The 16,088-nt window shown below is 38.2% G+C and overlaps 1 protein-coding gene across 1 annotated transcript in view; it reads left to right on the forward strand.

Annotated features, from left to right (window-relative positions):
- Positions 1–16,088, forward strand: part of BRWD1 (bromodomain and WD repeat domain containing 1) — a 58,057-nt gene that overhangs the window by 22,571 nt on the left and 19,398 nt on the right. The window contains exons 19-27 of the mRNA XM_008942519.1: positions 818–958; positions 2,965–3,050; positions 3,948–4,143; positions 5,114–5,230; positions 5,334–5,441; positions 5,816–5,940; positions 6,049–6,131; positions 6,583–6,694; positions 11,774–11,835. Of these exons, the coding sequence (XP_008940767.1) occupies positions 818–958; positions 2,965–3,050; positions 3,948–4,143; positions 5,114–5,230; positions 5,334–5,441; positions 5,816–5,940; positions 6,049–6,131; positions 6,583–6,694; positions 11,774–11,835 (1,030 nt within the window). The remainder of the gene's footprint in view (positions 1–817; positions 959–2,964; positions 3,051–3,947; positions 4,144–5,113; positions 5,231–5,333; positions 5,442–5,815; positions 5,941–6,048; positions 6,132–6,582; positions 6,695–11,773; positions 11,836–16,088) is intronic.

Here is a 16,088-nt window from a genome sequence, read left to right on the forward strand (position 1 = left end):
ACTTATTGCAGGACAGTGTTTGGTTTATGTGTACCTAGAATTGTTCTTTCTTTCAGTTTTGCCTCCTTCCATGTAAGGTAGTAATTTTTGAAGGCAGGCATCATTTCAGGCCATTCAGGTTTTACTGTAGTTAAAGTTTCAAAGGCAGTTGTTGCAGGTCTGTGCTAAAGCACTGAGTTGCAATTGAGAATGTTCAGGGTCCTGTATTTGAAGAACTATGGGCTGTATTGCTATTCCCTTGTCATTTTACTACTTTTTGTCATTTTACATACTTGTGTATGGGGCAACTTTTTCAGACTTGCCCTGGTTTTAATGTGTTTTTTCATTATCTGCTTTTTGGAAAAAAATGGTAAGGAAAAATTGATTATTTTACAGTTTTTATGACATAGCAGCCTGATTGTCTGTGTTGTGAAGCACAAAACAATTTGGTGCAAGAATCCTACTGCACGGTGCTTTCACTGGGGTGAGTTGAGGATTTCTGGTCCTCTCAGAATTGTGGATGGTTGTAGGCAGGTAATGTCTTGATGCTGTAAATATATTTAATAGGTAATCTGAATGGACCTGTCACAGTAGCTTATAAAGACCAATTTCTTAGAACAACTACTGGTTCTTAAATTGGGGACAGCAAATAGAAAACTGCTGGCTTACAGGAAAAGATATTTCTTGTGAACAGGAGTTTTAATGTGATCAGGCTGAGATGTAATGAGACTGTTTCTGTTTTTACGTTTAGCAATTCTTTTAGCTGCCTTTCCACGCTCAAAGTTTGTCACATACTTCCACGTAACTTTTTTTTTTTTCCACTTCCTGTATAACTTAGAGTGACTCTGAGTCTTCATTAATACAATCTAAGCGTAGACTGTATAGACGGAAATATCGCAGTTACCGAACACGGAACAACATCGAACAACTGGAGTCTTCCGATGAGGAAAGACATGATTGCTTTGGCCTGATGGAGCAGGTGGGTTCTCTCCTGAGTTCTGTAATTTGAACTGGACTTCCTCAAATAAGTGCAGTTTCATGTAAATATGCCTCTTCTCTCTTAAACAAGCAAATAAAAATCCTACCCTCTTTTACCAGAGGAAGTATTTCTGTAAGTATCGTTGTTAGCATTTCTCAGACCCAGTTTTGAGTTGGTTTAATAATGGCAGTCTTTCTTGTCACTTTACAAATGGCTGAACTATTTTTGTTAAACTAAATCCAGAGCTTGAGGCAAAGAAAGGATGTACGATATTGTGGTTATCTTAAAGTGAAGTTTGGATTTTAGATCTGTTTTGCTGTTTCTCTGTGAAAACCTTCCAAACCTATGCACACACACCTAAAACTGGAAATTTGGAAGGTTCTTGATAAAGCATTGTTACAGCCTGGTAGTGTGGTTCTTCCACAGAGTCTGTTCATTCTGGCTGAGTCTGAGCTTGGGTTGAATCAGGATTTAGGTGTGGGTAGCAGGAGCTCTTGACTGTTATCAGATGCTGTAAATCAGAGGTAGGGCTGCTTGAACTACAGTTGTCTTGCCTTGCACACAAGGAAATAATCGTAAAGGGGGAGGAATTGGAAAGAATAGAGAAGGCTGAACTTATTGGGCTAGTCACTTCTGTTAAGGGAGCAGAATGGGGGTACGTTCAGGAGGTAAGATTATTTTGTAAGAAAGATGAAGAATGATATTCTTTGAAAATTGACTCTTTTCTCCTGTCCTCCTAATAAAGAATTTCTGTGTGTTTAAAAACAATAAATTAATTTTCAGGTTTTTCTTATTTTGGGAAAAGAGTGGAAAAGGAGTTGACAGGAGACTTCTGGCACCTGATAAGTGCAAAGCACACAAAGTGCAAATAGTCGTGTGCAGTGTCTTGTGAATACTACATATACTTAAATATTTTTAAAGAAGGGATGTTAGATCTAATAACACTAAAACTAGTAATACTGTAAGAAGCCAAGCTTTCATGTAAATGAGTTTATTTACTTTAATCTTACAAATGCTGGGATAAAAGAGAACTAACTTAGTGAGTAGTGTTCATCCTGTACACTGTACAAACAGGTCTTAGGGGGAGGGCTGTTAACTTTGTTCTCGGAAAATGACAAGTAATTGGTTGGACTAATTCAAACAGTATTGAACTTGAAGTTGCAAGTTAAATCTTGTGTTCTTTTTAATTTATTATTTTTTCTTAACATAGAACTTGAGACATGAGCAAAGCATTATACTTAGTCGTTTCAGTTACAGAAAAAAAACACATTTAAAACACGAAGTAAATGCAAATAAATTGTTGAACAACAATCAGGGAATTACATTGTAATATCTTTTGATTTAGCTTGACTATTCAGTTTCTTGCATTGAGACATATGCATGAATACACCCAGTTAGTACTTGGTCAATCAATTGATAGCAAAATTGGAAAAATCACCTGAGGCTAACCTGCATACCTAATGAAATATCATAGAAGCGCTACTCATGTAACAACATACCCATGTTGTGCACAGATGGAAGATGTGCTAGTTCTTGATTTGTTCCTCTTGCAATCTAAGTTGTTCTTTGTGTTCTAGTGAGATAGATTTTGTGTACTTTGTGACCCAATTACAGCAGCATGAGGCTGGAATTTGAAGGAATCAAAACTACCTGCCATTTAGGTCTGATAACGTGAACTTGCTCTTAGACTAGAAAAATATAGCTCTCACATGGTAGGGTGCTAGAAGTGTTGCTTTGTGAAGAGTGGTTATAGCAGGTGGATCCACATGTGGCTAATAAAATGTGACTGAATATATACAAGTTAATAATACTGCACTCCTGGTTAGTAGTGTAAGTTGAAATTGGCTACAAAACATGCTGTCATTTCCATTTTAACAACTCTTTTTACCAAATTTCTTCCTAACATGGTAATATGCAGATGTGAATGCAGAATGTGTTTTATGTTTCAAACCCTTTAAAATATGGGCTGTAAGAAAGTTTTGGACTGACTGTATTTTTAAATTCAGGAAGCTGAAGAAAGTGATGGCATTGCCTCATCTGAGGAAGAGGAAGAGTGGAGAAGTGACAAGAAAAGCAACAGTAATAGTTCCAGGTAAAAGCATACAAACAAATCCCAGCTTTTATTGTAACAAGCTGTACTGTAATTTTGGCAAGTTAAAAGTTTTATGGAACTTCTGTTTTCTAAGTATGTAATGTTTTGTAGGGTACCTAAATGATTCTATGATTCTACTGTGCTGACCACATTGTACTGCATACAGTGTTCCATTTCATCAAAACATTTCTGTCTTTTAATGCAGTTTCAAGTCCTTTTGTGTTTTTGCTAGATGGTAAGGAGAAAGAAGATAGCCTGGAAAGTGTTTTTTTTTTTTTATAGTGTCTTGTGAGGAGTGGGGGGCTTTGTTAGGTTTTGTTGTTTGGGTTTGTTTTGTTAATAATGCAGCATCAGCTGATTGTTCTTACAAAAATGGTTGAAATCTTAATTTTGCTAGGGTTATAATTTTACTTAGGACTGAAGTTATGCATAACTTTTAAATCACTTTTACTATGGCTTTTTTACATATTCAAGAACTCTAGAGCAGTAGAACTAGAAAACAGAAATATAAATATAAAAAAAGCAAATGTATACCTGTATGAATTGTATAATTGTCTCTAAAGAATTGTAATGTCTAGCTAGTGTATTCTGTAGGGCTCTTAACTACTCCAGAATTTAATTACACAACATTCTTGAATGTAATTACTGATTTTAGAATTTACCAGACTTGAGGTTTTTTAAAAAAACACGGTGTGAATTAGTACGTTCCCAGAAAATTATTCAATATCAAACGAAGTAATTGTTACAGTAGGTCAGAGTAATTTCAGTTCTTTTGATGGTGCTTTCAAAAGCCATCTGTATCTGCAGATATTTCTCAAAAGAGTACTTGGCATTCTGAAATACTGACAACTTGGTTCTGTGTTTGTAATCCTCCCTGACCCCATCTGCTGTGGCCAGTGATTCTTCCAGCAGATACTCTGACTGGATTGCCGATGCAGGGATCAACCTGCAGCCTCCCGTGCGGATGTCTCGACGAAAAGCTGTCAGGTACTGCAGTACTTCAGAAGATGAAGTATCAGCAGAGAAATCATCTCCTCCAAGGAAAAGGAGAAGAAAAAGGAGAAAAAAGCCCAAACCAAAAAAGCAGGAAGAGGTATGCAGCTAATTTCTTCTACTTTTCAGTAAATTTCTCTCCTAGATTTTTAGACCTCTTCACTGGAAACTCTTAAAGTAGTTTTTGTTGCCCTTGGTACAGGGTTTTGCTATTACTACATACATTGTAAACTTAATTAATTCAGGACCATACCAAATGCAAGTTATCTGCTGATTTGTATGGAGCAATCTGTGTTCTGAGTGAAGTAATTTACACTTCTCAAATACAGTTCTCAGGGTTGCTCATATCAAAAGGGAAGTGTGATTAGTAAACAACTGTGCAGAATATTAAACTTAAAACCTTGTTATACTGTCTGGTGTTAAACATTTTTTTTAAAACTTAGGGAGTATAATTGCTGTATTTATGGTGGCCACATACTTGGGCTGAGTTTTTTGAGTTACAATAATTACTATTTCTTTAAGTTACTGAAGTTTTAGAGTTAATCTAAACAAATATCCTTTCTTAAGTTATAACAGCTATTATTTGCAGTTTTCTACCATCAAGAAATAAACAATTTTTTTTTTTTAATGCTTTGGGTAATTTTAGTATGTTTCTTCTCCATCCTTTCACTTTATTCCAAGTATTCTAAGATGATATTTCTTGAACTACTTTAATATGAATGTTTACAGTGCAATATCTGTCATAATTTTTCATCTTCAAATAGTTTTTTGCAGCTTGTTAGATTTTTAGCTGGGCACTGAGACTGTTATCTAAATCGTAAAACTTTTTCTCTTAAGACCTGCATAATCGTAATCTTTGTTCCTTAAAATCTTCCTACAGGAAAGGAATGCTTAGTATTAGTACTACAAAGACAGTTACAACTTGAGCAAGCTTCGAGGAATTTTGCTAATATGGTTTGGAAATGTACATTAGTCTTTTAAAAGTTAAGCCAAGCTACAATGAAATGAGTTGTTTTGATGCCATGTCACTGGTATGTCTGTTATGTCTGATTTTGCTCTGTTAACTGAAGGCCAATACTTCAACACAACCAGCAAACTTGGACTTGTCATATGATTGGCATCCTCCGGTCTGGATAACAGACACAGCTCTTCGAAGATCCCCTTTTGTTCCTCAGATGGGCGATGAGGTAGGAACAGGAATTAAAATCTTTAAATGCTTGTTTTAACTGACATTGTTGTGGTTACTAAATATAGGAAAATGTTTACTGTTTGGGTTTTCTTTTTGTTTAGGTAATATATTTCCGTCAAGGACATGAAGCTTACATTGAAGCAGTTAGAAGAAATAACATTTATCAACTGAATCCACACAAGGAGCCGTGGAGGAAAGTCGTACTTAGGGTAGGTCTGCACTGCAGATGCTGCGGGTTCAGTACTAGTGGTCTGTGAATGAAGAGTTCTAGTACACTGTCTGCAGAACATTGTGAGAAATTTTGTGAGGTTATGCTGTTTCCTGTAATGTTTCTTTATGGAAGCTATAGGATAAAGTGTCTTCAGTAATCAGAGTATGTTTAGAGTTGCCTGTGAGAAGCCTGAGTATCAATACCTGTGTTAAAATCACCAAGTCTGACAGGCTGTCTTCCACTGAAGTGTAAAACGGTTTCAATATTTTTGGCTTTTTGGATTTGAGTACAATTCATACGCTTGGTTAACTCATGTTAAATTAGTCTGCGTGTAGTCCAGAAGGTGCTGAAGCTGTTTGTTCTTACCTGCAGGATCAGGAATTGGTAAAAATCGTTGGAATTAGATATGAAGTTGGTCCTCCCACATTGTGTTGCCTCAAGCTTGCTTTCATAGACCATGCCACCGGAAAACATACAGACAAATCATTTTCCATAAGGTACGTGCATCTTTATTTTTCTGAGAAGTACTTCAATACATTATTTTTGAAACTTCTTCCTAAAGCACTAAGGCACACGTGTGAAGAATTTTTTTTCTTTCAATCTAGATACCATGATATGCCAGATGTTATTGACTTCCTTATATTACGTCAGTTCTATGATGAAGCACGGCAGAGGAACTGGCAAGCTTGTAAGTGTATTGTCCAAGTATTTGACTAGACTTATTTTGAAATAAAAAAAAAATAGTCCTGGCTAATTGTTCAATATGCTAGATGCTACTTGCTTCTAACTTCAGAGGGCTCTCTGGTGGGTAAGGTCCCTTTGCCCATTAGAAATTTGAGCTTCCTAACTTCTGTACTAAGCATTTTGGAGGAATTACCATAGATCTAAGGTACAGTCTCCAAAACATATTGAGATTCTAGTGCTCCCTTTTCTTATTTTATAGCTAAGTAGCAAACTGAGTTGGATTTTAGCTTTTGCAGGGTTTTTTTGCATAATAAGTTGTCTCATCTTTTACTGAATTGGGTGTAGAGCTTGAAATTGAAATACACTCAGGAAAAGTTTCTCTAATTGCATGTAAGAGAATCACAGTTAAATGACTTTTCCTAATAGAATAGCTGAGCAAACTTTTTCTACTCTAGCTGATAGATTCCGATCCATTATTGATGATGCATGGTGGTTTGGAACAGTGTTGGGTCAAGAACCGTATCAGCCTCAATATCCAGATAGTCACTTCCAGTGTTACAGTGTCAAGTAAGTATAAACAGATTTCACACTTCTCATGTTAGTAATGTGGGTTACCTCTTACATACCTGCCTTATTGGTGTGAGACCATATAAATTGTTCTAATTACTTTAATTGTTGTATTATCACTTCTTAAGGGTTTCAGGTTGCTAATCTAGCATGCTGAATATGTAATACATTGTGGCCATTTTTCAGTGAATGCTAATATGGTAAAAAGTTACTGACCTCTTTCATATTTGTGAATTGTTTTCAGTAATGTGTAATGGCGAATGTCTTCCACAAAGCAGGCAAAGCAATGCTCAATGTATATTAATTATTAATTTTCATTCCTAATTGGTTTTGGGCTGGGCATGCTTAATCTCTTCTGTTGTGGCTGACACCATGATCCTTGTGCTTCAAGTTCTCATGCTTTGGTCTTTCACATTATAGTCCCCAGGAGCAAGTATACGTGTGTAATATGATCTCATGCTATCACTTGAGACTCACCTAGAAGATGTTTCTAAGTGTTGCTCTCTCTTCATGCTTGGTGCATGAACGTGAAGACAGAACTTGAGTCTTTTCACTGCTTAGTGGTATTCTGCCATATTCCCAATTGTGTAGATCCCACTTGTAATTTCACCTTTGGGTTATGTTTAGCTAGATAACTGGCAGATAGCATAACCCTGTGTTACTTCAAACAGTCAAATCCCTTTGACCAGTCTACTTGTCAGGAGACAATACTGTCTCCATGATGGCATATAATATCAGATACATTGTTCAAACATGGCAAACTGAGCAAATCAAGGGTATTAGAGTGGAATGAAATCGCTTCCTAAACAGGAAGGGCTGGAACATGCAAGTCAACAAGATAGTTTCACCCATGCCTTCTTTACTCAGACTGGTTCTGAAACATGACTCCCTACTATCCCCCTGTGTTGGCTTGACATTGTGGTGTTCCTGTGCACCCTCTTTCATATTGACAAAAGTCCTTCAAACAGAGGGAGAATGTAATGGTTTGAAAACAAACCAGTGAGAGACTCCAAGTCAGAAATACAATTTAATAAGAAAAAAAAATAAAAGCAATAATACAAAGGAAAACCCCAGACAGAGCCAGAATACAACCTGATACTCTGTAGTCAGGGTGGTGGTAGCAGTCCAGATGAAACAGTGGTCTCGTAGAAAAAGATCTGGTAGCTCTTGTCCTCTGGAAATCCAGTGGGTAAGGCCCCCTGTGCTGTACTGAACCCCAGTTTATATCCAGGTGGGAGCACTGGACGCCTCCCCCTGGGTGGAGCATCTCACAATGGGTTGATATCAGTCTATGAGTCATGCAGTGGGTCCTTGATGGTCCATTAAACAGAAATAGCTCCTGGGGGGAGCGCTGTATGAGTCATGGGGCGAGGCATGGATGGGCCCATTAACAGGGAGGACTCCTCCTGCTGGGTGGGAAAGGTGTTAACATCTCCCCTGACCTTGAACTTCTTTCCTTATCTGTTATAGCCTGGGGTGTGAGGTCTGTCCTGGGCAGCTGCTACCCATGATTTTCTTAACAGCCCATGAGCACTGACATAGAGAGTATAGAATATGCAGTTTTGGTTCTACCCACATAAGGATAAACTGGTCCCAGCCCCTGTAACCATGACAGAGAAGAAAGGTGAAAAAAAAGATGACACTGGGCCTCGGTGTTTGGAATCGAGACATTGTCCTTGTCCTGCCCTGTCCAACCAAGCTGTCTGGAACGGCTCTGGTCTCTTGCTTGCTTTGGATTCCCCCAGCAAGGGAAGACTAATAGACAGTTCTGTGAGACTGCCAAGATTGCATTATGTATTTTGGTTCCTTGTCTCATCTACTTTACTTGTCATCTATCCTGTTGATTTCCCTTCGTGGGGAGGTGTAGGTAACTTCCAGATTGAAGTTCTTGCCTGTATGTGTTTGGCAAGTGAATTTTCACTTTTGTTTCTACAGCTACAACTAGCAAACTGGCACTCTTAATGTGCCCTAAATAAAAGTGGCATCAACATTAAGTCTCTGCAACAGATCATCTGACCAGAAAGGACTGTTTCAGGTTCCTAACATTGTTAAAGCTGAGACTGCTCCACGTATAAAGGATCTGTCAGTATGTGCAAATACTTGTTTTTTCTTTCTGACAGTTACTTTATCACCCACAGTGACAGTGAGAAAGTATGTACAGACAAAAAACTGAATTCCAGAATGTTTGTACGCTGATTTATTGTCTTCATTTCTTTCTCCTTTGGACTTTTCTCTTACCTAAAGAGAGGATCTTGGCAAACAAAAAGGGTGCTGATGTTTTACTTATGTCTCAGGCATTAGGGATAGTACATTTGGAACATATCTCCTGCAGGTGATGCAGGTGTAAAAATACTCAAGTTACTGGCTAGGATATTTTCTTTTGTTGTGTAAAATGATGTGCAGAGTGAAAATCCACTGAGTCCAGATACCATTATGAAGATACAAGTAAATCTTATTTCCAAGTAATAGATTTTATCTGTTAACTCAAACTCTTTGATATGCTACTGTGGGGAATATATGTTAACTTCTATATGTTATACCTTTCATATGTTTGTTACTGCAGTTGTTCCTTGAGAGTAAGTCTAATGAGATTATTTGTTGTTTTCTTGGCCAAGTTTCTAGTTATGAAAAAGATTCTATGGCAAATTTCCTAGGCTACTTTCTTCTGTGAATGCTAAGGAATATTTCAGTATTTTAATGCACCAGCCTTAAACAGGAAAGTCTGGAGCTGGTTTAAAGTTGGCTTGATAAGTGACTAGGTAAAAAATGCAGGGCTCTTTAAAGACCACTTTCTAAAGAGAGATCTTTAAAGATCTATGCAGCTTTTCTAGAGAATGTGACTGTTCTACCTTGACTCACAAACAACTCCTCTAGAGAAGACTCCTAGGTGGTGAGTGGTCCCAAAAGATAGTAGGAGCCTCGAGATAAGGGAATACTAAATTTCCTGTCTTCATACATAAAGTTAGGCCTGATGATATGACTGACCAGTCATTTGCTCTACGCTAGTTTTTCCTTTGTAACTATATAAGACCCATTTTATGTCTCAAAGGTGTACTAGTTTTGCAAATTATCACCTGGCACCCTTTTCCTGCACAAAACTGGAATAAAAGAAAATATCTCAACTCGACGGTGATTGGATTTTGCACACCACATAAAGAATCCAGTTTTGCGACAACAGTATCACCCTAAAGGCAAGGATTTCCAGAAGAACCTCATAAAATTGACTGAGTAAAAAAGTGCCAGATGATTTTCATTGCAGATGTATGTTTGCTAAGACATCTGAGGGAACAGTGGCCTTATTCATACATACATGATATAAATTCGGTAGGTCTAGACAAGACGAACAGAGGGGTATTAGGCTGAATTCTGTAGTGACAGAATGTCAAGGTTTAAGGATGGCTGGCCACTAGATTGACAGATGCTCTTTATTAACCCCTCTCCCCCTCCCAAACAGGAAGAAAAAGGGAATAAGGGAGAGAGACTTGGGGATCGGAAAAGAAAACTAAATCAGCTTTAATGAAAATATTAATAATAAAATGGATTATATACAAAACCAGGATAGAACCCAATGTTCCTGACGGTGGTTACATCACTGGCACCTCTGATGCTGTGGAGCAGGCACTGGGGTTTTCCCAGACAGGACTCAGAGGCAGATGGGAGCCAGATTCTGGAACACATGGATTGGGACTGAAGGCAGAACAGATGGAATCCTCCTCGGACACTGGCCACTGAAGAAAAGAGCTTGGCCCTCAAGACCCTTGGCTTTATACTGAATATGGCATACATGGGATGGATTCCCCCACTTGACAGTTTAGGGTCCCCTGTCCTGGCCACTCTTCCCTGCAGCTGCGGCCTTTTGTTTTCTGCACCCCCAGTGTGGCACACAAGATTTAACTGTGACCTTGGTCTGCACAGGAGCAAGTATAAGCAAGAGCTTTTCTGCACAGCAGTCCTTGGCAGAGACTCTGAACATGGAGCCTTATCAGTGCTGGAACAGACACTGGCTGCGGAAAATCTGCCATTACCTTCAGAAAGTACAGTTAGTTAGAAGAGACTGAGCTGAAAAGTAAAATCTCTGAACAAAATTAGTTCTGTTCCAACTCAAACTAGGACACATAGCTAGCAGTGCATGTTGAAGTCTGTACAGGATTTGTTTCAGATAGTTTGTGTTTTTTTCTTTTTTTAACATTGTGGGTAGTGAACTTTGGAGTAGCATTTACATGCAAAGCTGTGGAAAGAATATTAGCAGATTCCAAAAAGCATTAGACAAAAATAAACAGATACTAAAAGAAATAGATTGGGATGCATTCACGAAAGTGCCTGGAGGAATACAATGATGGTGAATGCTGGAAGCGTGTGTAAAATGGATTTGTAACAGGATCACAAAGACTCTGTGAATAACATCTCCCAAAGAAACAAATTACTGGTCTAGCTGGATTAGTAGGGCATTAAACTGATCTAGTCAGGCATTTCATATCTTTGAAATAGCAAAACTCATTAGCATTTTTTGTGTTGTTAAAAACATGTGAAAATCTGATCAAATGTGGTAGGATTTGGAGAGGTCTCAAAATGATGTGCATACTTTATAGTTAAGTATCAGAGTGAATTTACAGATAAACTATCAATATCAACTGTGCTTCCTTTTGGCCCTTAACTTCAGTTTCTTCACTTAATACTTACTTTTTTTTAGCTTAATGTGGTATTCCTCATCAAATTAAATGTTAATATAGCAAATACCTCATTTACTGTTCTTCCTTTCTCTGAAACATTCCACAGACTTGCATAGCTACTATTGTGGTTAGGAAAAGAAAAAAAAAAAGAATGACAACCAAAAATCCTCACTCCTCTAGTACTGTTTCTCATATATTCCCATTGATGTTGTTTACCTCATTTTTCCAAGTGTATGGCTTATTTTTCTTATGCAACTCCTTGATACGGGCTTTGTAAAGTTGATTTTTATATTGGGTAAGTTTCCTATGGAAAAAATCAGGAGCACAATTGTAATGTGAAATTCATTATGAAGAATGTTTTCCTTTTTGCTTCTGAGTACCTTTTTTTTTTTTTTTTTTGGTGAATCAGATGGGACAACGGTGAAATTGAAAAGCTTAGCCCGTGGGACATGGAACCAGTTCCTGATAATGGTAGGTAGAAACTCATTGAATAAAGCAGGTTTGTGTCCTTCTCCCTCTTTCCAGTTCCTTTGTTTCATGCAGATAGTGGACCTGAGGTGATTCCTGTCTTTCGTATGACTCTTGCACTAAGTCATCAGAGTACAGTATCAGTTGTGCAGATCTGCTTAACAGGTGGAACTGGTACAGTAATAGTTATCCTTTAAATTACAGAGCATGTCAGCAGAGTGGTTTTGTGCATTTAGGCAAGGAAATTCTTAAAGATAATCTTGCTTCAGCGAAACACCTTGCATATACCTATCTTCTTCCCTTTGCCTCATTCAGAGTAGTTTTGAAGGACATACTTTAAATGTGTAGCTCTGGCTTATGCAGTAAAACCTGCTAGTTCAGAATGTCAAGTTTCACAAACATGTCAAGTTTCAAAAAAATATTTCATTACATTATAGTAAAAGGGGTCGGGGGAAGAACATGTATAAAATAATTTCCAGTCAGCACATCTTTACTACATAGAGATTTAAACCTGCCATTTATAACATTTACTGATCAAATCCAAATTAACTGTAAATGAGACATTTAGATTCCCAGTTTGTCATCTTCAGTTCAGTTTTCCACTGTGTCAGTACCAGCTGGATGGAGGGAGGAGAGTTTGTGAAATACTGAGAGAGTAGCTACTGAATAAGCTGTCAAAAATAGTAATTTTCTTGATGACCTTTCCTACAGGTTAGCTTGTTTCCTAGGCACCAGAAAGGCTCACGCTCTGTTTTTTTGTCAAATACAAGTATATTCTACAGATGTGGATGCTCTCAGTAGCCACCTCATTGTCTGATTCTTCAGTGTTAGCTGGCTGCTTCAGCCATATTTTTTGGTGACAAATTCTGCAAAACGCTGAAAGCAAAATATGAAATGGAAATCTTCATACATTTGATAGAAAACAAGTAATTGGCAGAATTTTGGTTTCATACACATTTAATTGAAACGTTCCATTTTCCTTTGCCAAACATCTGTCTCCTCCTAACATACATAAGCTTTTTTTATTCATCATGAACTGCTTAATGCTTCCCGTATATGCCCCTGAGAAACAGTCATGTTATTGTTAGAGGCTCACAAGCCTTTCACCTGAACTTCATCAGGACTTTTGTGAACAGGACAAATTGTAAAAATTTCTTCTGAATGTTGTATACTATAGTTTGAGGTGCTGTTTGTATTTGCATATTAGTTATTAGTTTCTTCCTCCTGTGGATTTAAATTTAAAAAGTAGTGTTCTCAACAAACTAAAATTTTTGAAATTGTTACACTGGCAACATAGGGCCAGAGACATCCTACAGACTCTAATTAAATCTGGATAGTATTACATGTGGAAGTTATTTACTGGCTATATCAGAGGCAATTGCAACTTCTTTCTTTGATCTAGTAACTTGCTACTTTGCCACACTAAGAGCTTAAGATTTGATTGATATGAGGAGCTAAGACTACCAAAGGAAAACTGGGAAAGGACATGCACACAAATGTGTGTCAAAGAATTGAGAAGAAAATGTCCTCTGAACAGGTCAAGGATAAGTTCCACAGCAGCCACCAGGCTAGAGAAAGAACAAAAATTGTCTGAAGGCAATCCACAACTCCTGATTTTCTAACGTTCTTTCCAGGCAGAAAATGACACTCCGTAGGGAAGTAAAACTCTTGCAGAAAGGGTTTTGTGCATTTATAGAAAACATTATGTTACCGATACAGTATAAAACAGGAGTTAAGCCCCTTCTCCCTTGCTTTCTTTTCCTTTGTTCAGTTGAATGATTTACAGATGGAGTTGAAATTGTACCTTGTGTTTGCCATTATTCTTCTCAAAATATTTCTTCTTCAGTTTACTAACGTAGATATATGGAAGAACAGCAGCACTGGAGTTCATCTAACTAGCAGGTCACAGCTTTGATTTGTTACCTTTTGTGTCCTGCAAGCATAAGTTTTTGTCTTATGATTATCAAGATGCAGCATCAGATGTCAAACTCTTACCAGGGACAATGCTACCAAGACCAAGAAAAGCTGGTGCATTTGGTCCTAAAATTTTGATTTTCAGCAGCCTGTTTACTAAATCACCTTTGGTGGGAACTGGCTGTTATATATATTAACATCCTGTACCTGTACTGTAAGCACTGCAGCCCTCTTTGTAGGGGTTCAGCTTTCTATGATGTATTTACTCCTGAAGATGAGACAATGTGGTCATACTATATATATATATGTAACATGCCAGTAGTTACAGCAAGTCTTCTGTGTCACATGTACCAGAGAACTGCAAAGAACACAGCAGAGATCTTTACAGGGTTATTGGGAAGGACAGATCTCTGTTTTAGTCTGCCATTCTGCTTTAGTTGTGACTCCTGCAGGAGAAAATCCCTCTTGAGTGCTTATGCAATGGAGTACCAGATGCCATGTTGAGTTCTTCTTGACACAACCCTACGTAAATAGAATCATTTAGGTTGGAAGGGACCTCCAAGATCATCAAGTCCAACCACCGAGCCACCAGGGCTCCAAAGTCCTCTGCCAAAACAGATCAGAATCTGTCAGGGTTGGAAAGGACCACAAGGATCACCCAGTTCCACCCCCTCTGCCATGAGCAGGGGCACCTCCCACTAGATCAGGCTGCCCAGAGCCGCCTCCAGCCTGGCCTTAAAGACCCCCAGGGATGGGGCCTCAACCACCACCCTGGGCAACCCCTTCCAGGGTCTCACCACTCTCATGGTGAAGAACTTCTTCCTCACATCCAGCCTGAATCTGCCCACTTCCAGCTTTGCCCCATTCCCCCTAGTCCTGTCGTTACTTGATATCCTAAAAAGTCCCTCCCCAGCTTTCTTGTAGGCCCCCCGAAGATACTGGAAGGCCAAAATTAGGTCCCCTCGGACCCTTCTCTTCTCCAGACTGAACAGCCCCAACTCTCTATCTGTCCTCATAGGAGAGCTGCTCCAGCTTGCTCTTAGTGTTGTCTTCAGGAAGTTTGGTTGTAGAATTCGTTTCAGATTAACGATGAGTTAGAAGGATCATCGAAGTGAGTCACCTCTGCCCCTTCACCTTTTCGTAGCACCTTTTTGTATTTTATGTTTCCTGAAGAACTGCTTCATCTTCAGTGCTATTTCAGTGGGTAACAAATACTACTAGGGCTCCATCAGTGCAATAATGGACAGAGAACTGGAAGTGACTTTGGGTTATTAAGACTACCCCTGTTCAACTGAAGGAAAAAATAGTCCTTTTTGTAAACTTAGAAGATGCCCCACTAAATTTTGTGTGTTTTTTTTTTTTTTTTTCCCCTCTACAGTAGTTGTAGCTGAAATATATTTTAGAATTTGTGTGCAACATATTAATGGATTACAGTCACTGTAACACTCACTGGCAAGGACCCTTATCCTCTTTCTTGCTTTCAATTTTAATGGATAGATGCTCAGATGCTAATGGAAGCTCTCACTGTTAAGTTTCTAGCTGTAAGACTACACGCTTTATACTGTTGAATTTATCTGCTAATTCCAGTCGTCCTAGTGAAGAAGTGATCTTGCCTGCCCACAGTTGTCTGATCAGGAACCTTCACATGCTTCTTGCTTTTTAAATGCTCAAATAAAATGAGGAACTTAAATTTTGAAAACCAGTGGAAGCACAGAAACTGCAGAGGTATTAAAAGTAATCTGTGGACTTGAGGGGGAAAGATATGTGTGTATGATACATTATCTGTTCAATCATTCTGCATTGGCCAGATTGCATTAATCTTTACAAGCGTAACTCGACAGAACCATACATCACAGCTTTACATTTCTACTAGTTCTTACTGCTTTGAAATGATCCGTCTGCCACGTTCAAAACAAGTAGTTTTTTAAATGTCAGAAACATTACAGTCGATATGAGGGAGGATGTCACAAAGTGCATTGCCCATCTTGCACATGTTTTAAGACTGGGAACACAAATAGACTCATTAAACTAAACTGACAGCCTGTGAAGTTCAAAATTTCCATTTAAAACAAAAGAATATACACAATTCTGAGTTCAGATCCTCATTTTGAGTCTGGTGCTTAGATAAAGAGAGGAGAGTGTCTTCTGGAAATTCAGAACTGCAGAAGAGGCAAATAAAGGATGGCTTTGCTGTTTTATGCATTTTGTGTGCTACTTTTCCTTATAGTTTTAGCATAAAACATCACTATAAGGCAAGAATTTTTTTGTCAGTTTTGAGCACATGAGTATATTATAAGTGTGACTGCTTGGTTTACCTTCTTGTTTTGTGTTCTCACTCTTTC

Source organism: Merops nubicus, unplaced genomic scaffold (assembly GCF_000691845.1).
Source record: "Merops nubicus isolate BGI_N331 unplaced genomic scaffold, ASM69184v1 scaffold4306, whole genome shotgun sequence".
Lineage (NCBI taxonomy): Eukaryota > Metazoa > Chordata > Aves > Coraciiformes > Meropidae > Merops > Merops nubicus.